This window comes from Saccopteryx bilineata, chromosome 1 (genome assembly GCF_036850765.1).
Source record: "Saccopteryx bilineata isolate mSacBil1 chromosome 1, mSacBil1_pri_phased_curated, whole genome shotgun sequence".
Lineage (NCBI taxonomy): Eukaryota > Metazoa > Chordata > Mammalia > Chiroptera > Emballonuridae > Saccopteryx > Saccopteryx bilineata.
This window is the reverse complement of record NC_089490.1, coordinates 227,087,207-227,102,039: the sequence shown is the minus strand read 5'-3', so window position 1 is coordinate 227,102,039 and position 14,833 is coordinate 227,087,207. Positions and strand designations below refer to the sequence as shown.

Below are 14,833 nucleotides of genomic sequence, written 5' to 3'. Positions count from 1 at the left end.
TGCTTGGTCTGCAGGAATTTAATTCATAACAAGGATCCGAAAACTACTTGAGCCGGCTCTCACCCTGCACGGCCTGCTCAGGCAAGGGCTCTGGTCACAGAGACGGGGAGGGAAGGAGCTGCCTTAGTCCTTCTTGCCTCCTGGGGCTGGGCTCCTCGTGAGGAGCATTCCTGAGCCGCAGGAAGACAGTGTGGACACCGTGGGGGATTCCAGCTTCACTCTGTCCAGAAGCGTCTTCTTAAGAGCAGCTGGGGAGATCTTTTCCTGGTCAGCCATGAACTGCAGCTCTCTGCAGACAAAGCCAGAGAGGGATTGAAGGAGGAATGCAGTCAACAGTTGAGCCAGACTCCTCAATGCTTTCCCATCCCCAAAACCCCCAGCCTTGTTGATTTGGTATCCCCCAAAATTAGAAGCCCGTACAAAACGTTCCCCTGACCTTCTCAGAAGGGCTCTTAGCTAAGTATGGGTCACTACATAGATCTAGAGCGCCAAGTGCTATCTGTGATCATATGGGCAAGAGACAGTGTAGAAAGTCACAGGGCTTGAAGTCATGCCCTTGAAGCTGAATCCTGCCTCCATCCCTTATTAACTGTTTAACCCTGGGACAGCTGTCTGAGTATCAACTTTCTCACCTATATTCAAAGCTAATCCCAACTATTAGAACTGTGGTGAGAATTAAATTAAGTGAGACCTACCAACCCTTAGCTAATAAGCTGAGGTTGTTAACAGAGCACAGATTCCAACACTGCTGATTAGACCAAAGATGACTTGTTAAGGAAGACAGTGTCCAGTCCAGCCCAGGGACCAGCTGGGAATGGGGAACTGGGGGCAGAAGAGACAGACCCACCGTGTTCGGATGCAGGAGGCCTCAACTGCATTAATGAGCAGGGAACGGAAGCCCCCACTCTCTAGGAAGTGCAGGGCATGGATGGTGGCCCCTCCAGGGGAGCAGACATTGTCCTTGAGCTGGCCCGGATGCTGCTCTGAGTCCAGCAGCATCTTGGCGGCCCCCTATAGCAGAAAGGGAATATGAGAGGACAAACTGCCCGTGCACCTTGGGACAGGCTTCCCCAAGCCTTAGCCCAGGTTCCCAAACAAGCCCTGCCCCTGGCTCTCTGAACCACAAGACCCCCAGCCCATACCTGGTCCAGAACACGCAGAGAAAGATACTGACCAGCAAGGCCTGGGCCCCCAGTCGAACTGCCAGGCGCCGTGGCAGGCCCATCTTCACCCCACCATCAGCCAACGCGTCCAGGGCCATGAACGCCTGTGGAGATGCTGACTGAGTCCCGAGGCAGCAGGCACTCAAGGGCACCCCTGACAGTCCACTTTTCCCGATGACTGGAGCCAGTGCCAAGGGTCAGTTTCCCCCATCATTCAACTGTACCCACCAGGTGGGTGACATCCCCAGCCCAAGCCTGGCTGCCATCCCACCTTGCTCCCCTGGATCCCCAGAAGGTTGAATATATGAGGGCCTCACATAAGCAGGCCCGCTGCCACTGAGCCCTGTGACAGCGTCGATTAGGTCTTCCTCCACCTCGGTGCAGAAGCCCACGCTGCTCATGAGCTGCTCAAGGAGCTGCCCATCCTCCACCATAGCGTGGGTGCCCGTGGCGTACACCGTGGCACCCTCCCGCACCATCACAGGTGTGTTGGTCATGCAGCGAATGACCTTGGGGGCCGGCTGGAACGCCATCAGCTTCTGGAGCAAGGAAGAGGGCCAGTGAATTGCCAGGGCACAGCTCCCATGCATGCCCAGCCCTCCCATCCCACAGGGGCACCAGAGCTGAGACGGGCACCTTCTCCACAGATCTGATGGTGACGCCGGCTGCACAGGAAACCACGATGTGCCTGGCCTGGACGTCCGCCCCTATCTCATCCAGGATGAAGGGAATGATGTGCGGCTTCACGGCCAGGAACAGGATGTCGCTGTGCCACATGGTCTCCTTGTTGCTCCGGGTCAGGTTCACACCCATCTTCTGTGGGAGGAAACTGCCCAACTCACAGTGCGGGGCAGCCTCACCCAGCACAGACCCACCCAAGGAGCAGCTGACGCCCTGCCAAGCCTACTTTGCCAAATTCCCTGCCTTGTCCCCTCACACCCTGCCTCTACCCCCAATGTTGCTACTGGGCAAGTGAGCACAGGTGCATAGCATGGACAAATTTCTCTGTGGCAACCACGAAATGTGTCCCACATCCCCTCCAATCCTCTGGCACCCAAGGCACGCCTCTGCCAAGTGAGAGGGCTCCATGGCTGGTAAGTGACAATGAGAAAGGTGAAATCCTGGCACCCAGCAGTTGGAAGCAGAGCTGGTCAGGCCCTATCCCAACCCTGAACATGTGTTCCTCAGACTACATGGTCTCCATGTCACCCAGGGCACACTGGAGGACACCCGGACCTGGAGGACTCCACACTGAGACGCAGGGCTCTGCAGGACTTGGGGCATCAGCCCTCCTAGGCACAGGCACTGCCTGTCATCCGCCTCATTAGGCATCCCCTCCCACACTGCCCAGGTCTGGGGTGAGGACTTGGAATATTCTCTTTTAGCGTGAGCGCTTACCCACACGCTCATTTGTGCCTCAGAATAACTCAACAGAGTGGCTGTCGTGGTCTCCATTTTAGAAATGAGGAAAGCTGAGGCCCAGAGTACCTTAAGGACACACAGTCTATGAAGACAAACGAGTATTTGTTGGGTACCTAATATGTGCCAGATACTTCCCATACATAAATACTTCCATGAATCTAACCACCCCAGTGTCTGGATTTGAACCCCAGTCTGTTTTCCTGAGTGCTCTCACCACACTGAACCGCTCCAGGGAAGGTGGAAAAACCAGATGATTAGGGGCGGGGGTTTCAGCCAGCTGGTGACCAGCTCAGAGGCTCATGTGAATCAGGCCATCCCCCTGGGCTAGCGCCCTCTTCCCCACACCTCTCTACCCCACCTACCCTGAGCGCGGACACCGTGGGCAGGTCCATTTCCGGGGAGCTGGCCATTATCTTGTGAGCCGACAGGACGCCTACAACAGACAGGGCTTTTCAGCTGGGGGGCAAGGCCCACCCCGTTCCCACGCTTTCCGGGGTAAAGCAGAATCAAAACCCACCATTCCCGCGCACCGGTCTCCTGCCCCCACGCGCTCACCTGCCGCCGTGAAGCCCCGCGCCAGCGCACAGGCCAGCTGGCCCGCGCCAATGAAGCCCACGCTCATGGTCCCGCGCTCGGCGTCCACCCGGCCGGCACGGGAATGCGCTCAGCGCCGGCTGGGAGGTACGGTAAAAGGAAGGCGGCGGGCGGCGGAAGCCGGATCCCGGGAGTCTCCGACAGCTTCCGGCCGGGATCCCGCTACCCTCCGCGCTCACAGCCCACGCGGCAGGGCTCCACGTGGCCCCGCCCCGCGCGCCATTCTAGGCCGAGCGGGCCAATCGGATGCGTATATGGACTGTGCGCCCGCCTTCTATAGGAGTAATTAAATACTGACACGATTAAATATTAGAAATTGAATACAGAAACACAGAGTAGAGCCACTTTTATTCCAACAGATTATCTACGGTCAATTTCTTTTTGCTAAATAATAAAAACATACATGTGGTATTAACTGGTAATATTTTCTAAAAATTTATTTTTACTCATTGATTTTAGAGTGAGAAAGGAGAGAGAGACATCGATTTGTTGTTCCATTTATGCGTTCATTGGTTGATTCTTATATGTGCCCTGACCCAGGATCAAACCCACAACCTTGGGGTATCAGGACAGTGCTAACCAACTGAGCTACCAGGCTGTTGATAAGTTTTCCAAAACATTGGGGAAAGCAACTAAGGAAGGCAGTGCTTGGTCTCCAGAGGGTGAGATTAGGGGTGTCTGGTCCCCAGGGCAATGACCTCTCAGAGTTGGTGACTCAAAGGCTCCTACATTTGCTTGAAGTCACAGCTTATGGCCCTGCAAGATCCAAAAACCAGGTGTCCTGATTCCCTGTCCACTGCCCTTGCCCTGAAGCCCTTCACCTTGCCTCCCAATACCCTCTTGGGGGAATCTAGGTGTGTTTACAAAAGTCCAAAATGAGTCAATATTTGGGATATGGGGGTTCATTTTTAGACATCCTCACTATCTAGGGGAAACATGGATTTTACAGTTTTGTTTAATCCATCATGTAATAGAGTAAATGAGTTCTAATTCGCTAGTTCTAATCAGAGGGTGTGTTGCCCATACATGGTTGAGAGTTTAGAATAGAAGCTCCCGGCAGACAATCCGTCCATGCTAAGCTGCACCAGCAACAAGTAAGTCAGGATTTCCTATTCAGCAACCCCCAGAGGCATTAATTACTCATGTAAGTGCTTAGGGTGATGAACACAAGGACAAGAAATGGGAGAAATCTTAGAAAGCTAAAATAGGGGCCCTAATTGGGGTACCTTGCTAACTAGAAAACTAAAGCCTACATTAAGACCCACTTTGGTGCACGTGTTTAGTTGGAGGCCTCAGTGGCTATGCCCGGCACCTATGGTGCCAGCTTCCTGGGCAGGGGCACCCCGTCCGAGGCGCAGCTGCACCTCTGCACCCTCATGTTGGGCAGGCTCACCACCTGGGGCCGGGGTCTGCCTCCCTCCTTGATGCTGACAATCATGGGCAGCGAGGTCGTCTCGGAGGCGATGCACTGTCTCGGCCCCAGAAACGGCCACTTGAAGGCCAGGGTCTCTGGTGGCTGCTGGCAGGTGCCCACACACTCATAGGCCAGGAAGCCCGGGGGCTCCAGGACCCAGTTCTCAGCCCACTTCATCCCCTGCAGGTCAATGTACATCTCCTGGCGGCAGCAGCGGGTGCCCTCGGTCACTGGCACCTCAGGGTCACAATTGCCCTGAGCTCTGTGGGGACAAGGAGGGGTGAAGTCAGAGGTCAGTTGGGAGGGCTGAGGTCAGGGGACCCAGGGTGGGGCCTAGTGGGGCACCTGGGAGGGAGATGTGTGATCCCTCTCGCATAATGTTAAAAAAGCTGGATATGGCTTGACCAGGCGGTGGCGCAGTAATCAGACTGGGACGCGGAGGACCCAGGTTCGAGCCCCCGAGGTCACCAGCTTGAGCGCAGGCTCATCTGGTTTGAGCAAAGCTCACCAGCTGGACCCAAGGTTGCTGGCTTGAGCAAGGGGTTACTCAGTTTGCTGAAGGCCCACGGTCAAGGCATGTATGAAAGAGCAATCAATGAACAACTAAGGTGTTGCAACAGAAAACTGATGATTGATGCTTCTCATCTCTCTCCGTTCCTGACTGTCTGTCCCTATCTCTGACTCTCTGTCTCTGTAAAAAAAAAAAAAAAAAAAAAAAGCTGGATATGTGTGATAAATGGCGAACAAATAACCAGCCAAAACATAAATCAGGTACAATTTATTAAAGGTCTGCTACTATGCCAGGCACCGAACTAGGTACTTTACATGTTATCTCATATGGTACCTGCATATATCCTGACATGAACCTTGATGAGAGTATAGCATTATCCCTATTACACATGAGGACACCAAAATATGACATGACAGGCCCTGGCCAGTTGGCTCAGCGGTGGAGCGTCGGCCTGGCGTGCGGGGGACCCGGGTTCGATTCCCGGCCAGGGCACATGGGAGGGGCGCCCATTTGCTTCTCCACCCCTCTCCCTCTCCTTCCTCTCTGTCACTCTCTTCCCTTCCCGCGGCGAGGCTCCATTGGAGCAGAGATGGCCCGGGCGCTGGGGATGGCTCCTTGGCCTCTGCCCCAGGCGCTGGAGTGGCTCTGGTCGCAGCAGGGCGATGCCCCAGAGGGGCAGAGCGTCGCCCCCTGGTGGGCAGAGCATTGCCCCTGGTGGGCATGCTGGATGGATCCCGGTTGGGCGCATGCGGGAGTCTGTCTGACTGTCTCTCCCCGTTTCCAGCTTCGGGGGAATGCAGAAAAAAATAAATAAATAAATAAAATAAATATGACATGACATGCCAGAGGCCCTGGGAAGGCAGAGCTACATTTATGATTCTAAAGTCCTGTTACTTGTCCTACAAAGAAAAAAGAAAAATCTATCGAGGCCAGATGAAAGTTGTTCAACTTAGTAACAGCTCATGATAATATTTTTTAAAGAATTAATCATGGCCTGACCTGTGGTGGCGCAGTGGATAAAGCGTCAACCTGGAAACACTGAGGTTGCCGGTTCAAAATCCTGGCTTGCCTGGTCAAGGCACATATGGGAGTTGATGCTTCCTGCTCCTCCCCTTTCTCTCTCTCTCTCTCTCTCTCTCTCTCTCTCCCCACTCTTTAAAATGAATAAAAAAATAAAAAATAAAAAAAAAAATAATTAATCATGGAAAAGGGTAAAATGATAATAGATTATTAGAATTATGTGTGTGTCAATGACAGCATGAAAACCCATTGAAAATATCTTTAAATGTTTTTCAAAAAAATGTTTGAATAGCCCTGGCTGGTTGGCTCAGCGGTAGAGCGTCGGTCTGGCGTGCGGGGGACCTGGGTTCGATTCCTGGCCAGGGCACATAGGAGAAGCGCCCATTTGCTTCTCCACCCCACCCCCTCCTTCCTCTCTGTCTCTCTCTTCCTCTCCCGCAGTCGAAGCTCCATTGGAGCAAAGATGGCCCGGGCGCTGGGGATGGCTCCTTGGCCTCTGCCCCAGGCGCTAGAGTGGCTCTGGTCACGGCAGAGCATCGCCCCCTGGTGGGCAGAGCGTAGCCCCTGGTGGGCGTGCTGGGTGGATCCCGGTCGGGCGCATGCGGGAGTCTGTCTGTCTCTCCCCGTTTCTAGCTTCAGAAAAATACAAAAAAAAAAAAAATGTTTGAATAATAAAAATTTCCACCATTTGAAACTGATAGGTAGTGGGGAATGAATGAATGATGCGCCCTGGGCTGGACTGTCTGCTAGTCCTAGGGGTCGAAGGCCTGAATCATCTAGTCCACGCCTGCCCACTGGAACCTACCCGAAGTCCCTGAGGTCCAGGGTGTGCAGCTCCAGCTGGGGCTCGCCGTGCCGGGTGTCCGACGGCCCCTGGGAGGCGAAGCGTATCAGCTTGTGGACGCTGGAGGCCAGCGGACCCAGGTGCTCCTTCTGCACCGACACCCGTAGCAGCAGTGGCTCCCGGGGCCGGCTCAGCTGCTGCCAGAAGTTCACAGCCTCCGTCACGTCGAAGGCCTTCCAGCCGCTCTCGCGGATGGACACCAGCCTGCGACACCAGGTGGAGACAGAGGCCGGCGCTATGGGGTGGGGACTGGGACGATCTCTCCAACCCCTTCCCGGGGATGGACCCGCCCCTCTCGCGCCCCTCCTACCCTTCGCCCTGACTCTTCCCAAGCGCACAACCTAGCCCAGGCGTCCCCACCTGGAGTCGATGAGCGACGTGCGGTTGGAGCCGTCGTCCCGGACCTGCAGCCACTCGATGGTCACCCGGGCCCGGTCTCTGCGCGGAGACAGCAGCTCGTGCCGGCGGAGCTCGGCCTCGGGGACCGACTCCTGGAAGAGACGCAGCGCGGCCTGCACCAGCTCGCTGTTGGGGGGCAGCCGCTGCTCCATGCTGAACACCAGCAGGCGCGTGGAGGCCTCGGACACCAAGAACCTGCCGGCCACCTCTGAGGACAACAGCAGGGTCAACGGGGCCTCTCCAGCCACCAGGAGAGTTCTGAGGGTGCAAGGCCACTGAGGTAGTGGCCAGGTGGGGAGAGAACAGCCCCTGTTCCGTCTCCCTGGGCATATCCTGGTTACCTAAAAATCCTCCTAGGATCTGTGGCCTTTTATATCAATCTCCAGGAATAGGAAAGGGCAGCCCTGGGGCCCTGAGCTAATGGCCTCGGCTGAGATGTTTAAGATCAGAATCCTCACCTTGGGGTCCTCGGGTCTGTCTCTGGACACCAGGGATATGAGCCCCCGCCCACAGAGGCAAGGGCTAAGTAGGATTCAGGCCCACTGCAGCCCTGACAGCTGACGAACCCCGTGTTATACTTTAGAATCTGCCAGTTACCCCAACACATTTCCACTCACAATAACGCACTTGGATGTTCACAATCCTGGCAGGTAGAGCAGGCACAGTCCATTGTTACAGGAAAGCAAACAGGTTCAGAGGTGATTTGGAAACCACTGCTCAGCCCTGGCCAGTTGGCTCAGCGGTAGAGCGTCGGCCTGGCGTGCGGGGGACCCGGGTTCGATTCCGGGCCAGGGCACATAGGAGAAGCGCCCATTTGCTTCTCCACCCCCCCACCCCCTCCTTCCTCTCTGTCTCTCTCTTCCCCTCCCGCAGCCAAGGCTCCATTGGAGCAAAGATGGCCCGGGCGCTGGGGATGGCTCCTTGGCCTCTGCCCCAGGCGCTAGAGTGGCTCTGGTCGCGGCAGAGCGACCCCCCGGAGAGGGGCAGAGCATCGTCCCCTGGTGGGCGTGCCGGGTGGATCCCGGTCGGGCGCATGCAGGAGTCTGTCTGTCTCTCCCCGTTTCCAACTTCAGAAAAATACAAAAAGAAAAGAAAAAAGAAACCACTGCTCAAGGTCAGGGCACGAATAGCAGTGTGAAAATAGAACCCAAGAAGCCCCACCTCTATCCAGGCCTCTGGGGCTGAACCAGGGGTCTTCCACCACCCCTCCACCTCTGCTTCCATGGGCTCCACCTTCGTGTCTCTTACCCCCCTTTTCTCTGATGCCTTGGCTTTGGCAGTGGGTCCATTTTGGCCCGCTGGATGGGGACCTCAGTGCAGAGGTCAGCACTCCTACAGTCCTCACTTGCCTTGTAGACCTTCCCTGGGCTTCATTTGTGACAATCTCTACCCAGCAGGAAGGGGCAGCTCTGGGACCCTGAGCTAACAGGGTGAGGTATGTGGCTCTAGCTTTGGGCACCAAGTGGGTGGGCTCCGGCCGAAGAGAGGGGCCCCAGTCAGCCTTTCCAAATCTGTACACCCAGTCTTAGCTCCCTCTCCCCCTAAGGACCAGGTGCATCAGGGAGCAAGGGCCTCACCTCGGAAGTTCTGGCTGAACCTCTTCCCACGGGAGGAAGCCACATGGCTACGCTTCAGCAAGGCCACGTACTGGGCCCTCACTTGGGCAGGGGTGACCAGCTCCTCCACGTCACTCTTGGCCAGGACGGGCACCTCACTGAGATGCAGCTGCTGCAGCAGGCTGCCCAGGATCTGCTCCTCGGTCAAGGCCGCCCCGGGGCCACTCAGGGGCAGTGCCCAGAGCGCCCAGCAGAGCCACAGGGACCTCATGGTGCTACTCAGGAGGGGGAGCGGAGCAGATGTGTCCCCTGAGGGGGCTCCAGGAGGGTCCCAGCTGGGTGTGCTGAGAGCCAGGCTGGGCCAGCTTTATAGGCAGCCCTGGGCTGGGCCTGGGCAGTGAGAGGGAGGGCAGTTGGGAGGTCACACCCCTGACCTCCTGGGAGCTCAGCAGCCAGACAGGTCCCTGTGCCCCGAGGAGGGGGCTGTCTGGAAAGGGCACCAGGGCTGTCTGCATGCCACACAGGCTTGTGTCTCTGGCTGCTGCCATCTGGCAACTCAGTAATAATTTTAGTGCCTGTTGAACTTCCCTGGCCCGACCCAGCCCTAGTCAATGCAAAGCAAGCCTATTCTGTGAGAGAGCGTCCTGGGAGCCAGCCTCCTTCCTGGAGGCCAGTCTGGGTCTTGGGTTTTCACTGAGAAGACAGGGAAAGTGGCCTGCATTCCTGCCTGTCCTGGGCCTGGCCCTGCTCCCAGCATTTCACAGAAGCCCCTTGAGTCACTTCTCCCGATTCTCAGTCCCCACAAGACCCCACTCCACTCTCTCCACAGTGTGTCAGGGGACCTTGTCCTCCCTTGTGACAGAAGGAGCTGGGTGCTGTCGGGACAGGAATCTGGCAATCTCTCTTCGGAAGTGCCAGGGAAAGAGACTTCCACAGCATCTTTGCGGTTGGTCGCATGGCCACAGAGTGAGACCCCCTCAGGCACGGCATCCTCCTGGAGAGCGCTGAGTGGTGAACCTGGCTGCTGACTCCATGCTTGAACCACCAGCACTCAGTTCGAGCCCATGTCATGCCCAGACAGGGATCAAGGCACAGGAACCTAGAAAGGAGAGGCCAGAGCTGCCCAGAGTCATGTCCCGGTCCAAAGCCGCATGGTAGGGTATCTGGGAGCCCTGTTCCTCCTCAAACACATGTGAGACTGCCCGGGGTCACATACGCTGCCTGCTGGCTGCTAGACCTGCTAGCAAGTTCGTTAACTACTCAGTGCCTCAGTTTGCTCATCTGAAGGAGGGGCTGATAGTAATCAGGTCTACTGCATAAGACTTAGTATGAAGATTAAATTAATCAACATGTGTAAGACGTTTAGCCCAGTGCCTGGTGCACAGTAAGCCCATATAAGGGTTTGCTGTTATTATCTGCATAGTCATTGCAGTGCCTAGGTGTGTCCTTTCTCAATAGAGCAACAACCATTAGAGCTCACTGTGTGCCAGGTACTGTTCTAACCCTGGATATGTATTCACGACAGCCCTGGGAGGAGGGGGTCAGCACCCACCCCAGATCTTCTGCTGGACACAAAGTCAGCACGCCACACAGTGAAAAAACCTTCCTGCACTCACTAGCATGTGGAGAGCTTGGGAGGTCATCTGTTCCTAGAGGCCCTTCCTGGCCCAGGGTATTTGAAGATGTGCAGGAGGAAGTCCTTCTCAAAACCTGTGTTCTGCCATGGGGGGCGGAGGTGAGCAATAATGGTGAAGGAGAGTAAGGACAGTGGGTGAGAGCCAAGGGCCCAGTGGGCAGGGAGCACCCCCTCAACCCCCTTCCCAGAAGGGGATACTCTGCGTCCTCTGTAGGTATGCATGTCACTGGCAGGTCTCTTGTGCCATCCCCCTGCCACTGTGCTCCTCACACATCCCGGGCAGAGGAAGATAGAACCTCCTGGTGCTCATGTGCAGGATTTCCCTGGATGGGAGCCCAGGGACACGGTGTACAAACTGCCACCATATGCATGTGTGCAGGTACATTGAGGGGTTTTAGTAGTAAGGTGGGGGGCTTAGAATTTGTGGAAGAGGAGGAATAATAACACTGATAATAGTCATAATGGCTAACAGTGCCTATGGGCTGTGCACTGTGCTGAGTGTTATACATACTTGAACTTTATTTATTTATTTTTATTTATTTTTATTTTTACAGAGACAGAGAGCGAGTCAGAGAGAGGGATAGACAGGGACAGACAGACAGGAACGGAGAGAGATGAGAAGCATCAATCATTAGGTTTTTTTTGTTTTTGTTTTGTTTGGGGGTTTTTTTGTATTTTTCCAAAGCCAGAAATGGGGAGGCAGTCAGACAGACTCCCGCATGCGCCCGACCAGGATCCACCCGGCATGCCCACCAGGGGGCGATGCTCTGCCCATCGGAGTGTTGCTCTGTTGCAACCAGAGCCATTCTAGCGCCTGAGGCAGAGGCCACAGAGCCATCCTCAGTGCTCGGGCAAACTTTGCTCCAATGGAGCCTTGGCTGTGGGAGGGGAAGAGAGAGACAGAGAGGAAGGAGAGGGGGAGGGGTGGAGAAGCAGATGGGTGCCTCTCCTGTGTGCCCTGGCTGGGAATCGAACCCAGGACTCCTGCACGCCAGGCCGACGCTCTAACACTGAGCCAACCGGCCAGGGCAATCATTAGTTTTTCATTGCGCGTTGCAACACCTTAGTTGTTCATTGATTGCTTTCTCATATGTGCCTTGACCGCGGGCCCTCAGCAAACCGAGTATCCCCTTGCTGGAGCCAGTGATCTTGGGTTCAAGCTGGTGAGCTTTTGCTCAAACCAGATGAGCCTGCGCTTAAGCTGGCGACCTTGGGGTCTCGAACCTGGGTCCTCTACATCCCAGTCCGATGCTCTATCCACTGTACCACCACCTGGTCAGGCGAACTTTATTTTTTTTTAAATGAGAGAAGGGGAGATAGAGAAACAGACTCCCGCATGCACCCTGAACAGAATTCATCCAGAAACACCGCCCCATGTCCCCCATCTGGGGACTTGCTATGCCCATTGGAGCAATGCTCCCAACCTAGCTATTTTCAGCACCTGAGGCAGGGGCTCCACTGAGCCGTCCTCAGCACCTGGGGCCACAGTGCTCAAATCAGTCGAGCCATGGCTGCAGCAAGAGAAGTGGGGAGGGTGTGGAGAAGCATATGGCTACCTCTCCTGTGTGCCCTGACCGGGAATAAAATTGGGACTTCCACATGCCAGGTTGATGCTCTACCACTGAGCCAACTAGCCAGGGCCTGAACTTATCATTATTTTTTAACTGATTACTTTTTAGAGAGGAGAAAGAAAGAGAGAGAGAAGCATTCATTTGTTGTTCCACTTAGTTGTGCACTCACTGGTCCCTTCCCACATGTGCCCTGACCAGGGATCAAACCCACAACCTTGGTGTTTCAGGACGATGCTCTAACCAACCGAGCTAACTGGCCAGGACCTACACACCTGAACTCTTTATCATCACAACTTGCCATTATTGTCCCCATTTCATAGATGAAGAAACTGAGGCATAAAAGCTAGCTTACCTGGCTTGCCCAAAGTCACACAGCTAGGAAGTGTCAGAGGTAGGACTGTTGGAAGGGAAGGAAACAGGGATTCTGTCGAATATGAACATGGGATAAGGTAAGAGGAAATACAGAAACTTTGATAGCTGAAACCAAAAGAGGAATCTCAGGGGTGACAGAATCATGGCCCCCAAACTGCTCCCCTTTCTTCTCCCCCATCTGTTTCTTTGGAATCTGTGTAATTCACAAGGAGGAATTCAAATCCCATCTTGGGGCTCACATCTCACAGAGTTTGAACACCCCTCTGTTGGGCCCAAACAGGCCCTCCTGCTCGCTCTGTGACAAGTGTAGCCTTCTTCAAAAGAAGAGTGTCGCTTTTCTTTGCAAGTGGTGATTAGCAAGGAAAGGACTTACGTGATGCAAACATTTGGGCTTCAAGTCGGGCCAAAAGGTGCAGAAGTATCACATTTACAGGCAACCCAGGACCAGTGGCCCTTGGTCCCTTGAAGCTGTTCTAGGCTGGTATTCCGTAAATATGCAAAGGTCGCCACCCTTGGTGCTGGGCGAAAGGAAGCCCCGTGGCTTATCACGGGCCAGGGTGGTGCCAAAGATCTAACACCCAGGCTGCCCTTGCATACCATGGCCCCCACGGCAGGCCCCCAATATCTACACCCTGGGAGCTCCCTGGGGCTGGAAGCTTTGGAGACTCCGTACTGGTTTCATTAGGGACCTGCTCTCCCAGGCTAAGAGGCCAGACCCTGGAGCTGCTCCCTGACCAACATATGCCCACACAAGGATTCCTCCCATTCGGGGTGCCTCTGGGCTGAGAACCCACAGGAGTCCAGTGATCAGAGCCCCTTTTGCACCTGGGATAACTGACCAGTTAAATTGCAACTGCATTTTCCAGAGCACAGAGTCAAGTGGAAGGTCCCCCTCAGCTGGATTCTCTGCCACTCCCATCTCACAGGCGCCTCATGGGTCCTCCAAGCGCAAAGCCACCTCTGTAGCTGAGTCCTCAGTGGGGACTGGCACTGTCTGGGCAGCAGCCAGCATCACCAACTCAGGATGAGTCTTGCCAGCAGGGATGGGCATCTGGCCCAGTGCCCAGGAGCTCTGAGGGGCCACTGAGAGCCTGGGCCAGCGGCCCACCATTGGGAAACTGAGAACCTTCCCCATCATGGGGACCTACCTTGGAGGGGAGAGCCTGGGAGCATGTAGCACCTCTGGATGGTTTGTCCAGCAAGATGCCACAGCCTCCTCCTTCTCCGCTACTTTGGAGAATCAGAGGAAAATGATTCTACAGCAGGTCCTCGAATAATATTGTTTCTTTTGCCTTCATTTCATTGTTTCAAGAAATAAGGTAAAATAATCACTTCTTGGACAGGGCCATTGTCTGGGTGGTTTGCACATTCTCCCCATGTCTGCGTGGGTTTGCTCCAGGCTCCTCCCACATCCCAAAGATGTGCATGGGAAGTGAACTAGTGTCTTCACTGTCCCAGTCTGAGTGACTGTGGGTGTAGTGTGAACAGCCCTGCAATGGGTGGGCCCTGAACTGCTGGGAGAAGCTCAGGCTTCCTGAGACCCTAAATTAGAATCAACGGGTTGGAAAATAAAATAATGATCTTACTAATTTTTATTCGTCTTTCTTAAATGTATGTATAGCTCATAGGAATTTAACTCATTTCTATCAATGAGCCTTTGGTAACTAACATTGGTTTCCTTATACATCGTTTTCCCTTAAAGTAGTAGTTTCCAAGAACCTATCCATGACTTTAAGTGAGGACCCACTGTACAAGTGATCTTGCTTCCTTGTAGAGTCAGAGCTGAAACGGACTATCCAGGCCATTGCCTTGCCCCCAATTTTTAGAGCTAAGAAAACCAAGGCTCTGAGAGGTGGCAATGTCCCCAAGCTCACACAGTTGATGGATGCCTACATGAAGTCATGTCTTCCGATTCCCACTCCCTAGCCCCTTCCACTCTCTGAAGTTATTTCCAGTGCAGCTTGTCTGACCCCCTGAAGCTGGAGGGAGGCAGCCATCAGCCCCAGGCAAGCTGGGGACCCAGGCAGGCCCGGTAGGGGCAGGGCTGGGCAGGGGCAGCCTCAGAAGCAGACAGACAGAGGATAAATCTCCAGACTCCTTGGCTTCCTGGACACAGACTCCTGGTCCCAAATGTGGATTCCAGGCGGCCTGAAATTTTGCTGGGGGGAAATAAAATAATTGAGCAATTAGCTAGTGGCCAAAAGAAGACCAGGAGTGTGGATTGGGAGACTTTTTACAAGGGACTGGGCGGTCAGGAGGCAACCGCCCTTTGTCATGCAGAGGAGGGAAGCAGGCCTTCTGTCTGAGTGCGGGTCTGGGTGAGGAGTCTGG

At 54.7% G+C, this 14,833-nt stretch overlaps 2 protein-coding genes across 4 annotated transcripts; both read right to left on the bottom strand.

Annotated features, from left to right (window-relative positions):
• On the bottom strand, positions 1–3,381 carry PYCR2 (pyrroline-5-carboxylate reductase 2). 2 transcript variants are annotated; one of them, XM_066237217.1, is made up of 7 exons: positions 3,141–3,376; positions 2,948–3,018; positions 1,800–1,979; positions 1,481–1,702; positions 1,175–1,267; positions 848–1,011; positions 1–289 (listed from the first exon to the last, which is right to left on the bottom strand). In XM_066237217.1, exons 1-7 carry the CDS (start codon positions 3,205–3,207, stop codon positions 124–126), a joined length of 963 nt encoding a protein of 320 aa, XP_066093314.1. In that variant the 5' UTR covers positions 3,208–3,376; the 3' UTR covers positions 1–123. The 2 variants fall into 2 exon arrangements, 1 of the variants encoding a protein (XP_066093314.1); XR_010726234.1 differs by having other exon boundaries at positions 150–289; positions 1,143–1,267; positions 3,141–3,381.
• Positions 3,382–4,491: 1,110 nt separating this feature from the next.
• LOC136320317 (left-right determination factor 2-like) lies at positions 4,492–9,194 on the bottom strand. Of its 2 annotated transcripts, XM_066253505.1 has the most exons (5): positions 8,945–9,194; positions 7,547–7,575; positions 7,329–7,444; positions 6,930–7,172; positions 4,492–4,855 (listed from the first exon to the last, which is right to left on the bottom strand). In XM_066253505.1, the coding sequence occupies exons 1-5, from the start codon at positions 9,192–9,194 to the stop codon at positions 4,492–4,494; spliced, it is 1,002 nt and encodes a 333-aa protein (XP_066109602.1). The 2 variants fall into 2 exon arrangements, with proteins under 2 accessions (XP_066109602.1, XP_066109601.1); XM_066253504.1 differs by having other exon boundaries at positions 7,329–7,575.
• Positions 9,195–14,833: the final 5,639 nt, after the last annotated feature.

Bases quoted from the DNA above. Each gene is read 5' to 3' on its own strand.
- LOC136320317 (XM_066253504.1), bottom strand. From the start codon at position 9,194: ATGAGGTCCCTGTGGCTCTGCTGGGCGCTCTGGGCACTGCCCCTGAGT. The intron at 7,576-8,944 runs GTGAGGCCCTTG...TGTTGTCCTCAG, and splicing joins GTTCAGCCAGAACTTCCGAG to AGGTGGCCGGCAGGTTCTTG. The intron at 4,856-6,929 runs GTAGGTTCCAGT...TTGTCCCCACAG, and splicing joins CTGGACCTCAGGGACTTCGG to AGCTCAGGGCAATTGTGACC.
- PYCR2 (XM_066237217.1), bottom strand. From the start codon at position 3,207: ATGAGCGTGGGCTTCATTGGCGCGGGCCAGCTGGCCTGTGCGCTGGCG. The intron at 1,012-1,174 runs GTCAGTATCTTT...TTTCTGCTATAG, and splicing joins TGGGGGCCCAGGCCTTGCTG to GGGGCCGCCAAGATGCTGCT. The intron at 290-847 runs GTGGGTCTGTCT...CTTTGTCTGCAG, and splicing joins GCCTCCTGCATCCGAACACG to AGAGCTGCAGTTCATGGCTG.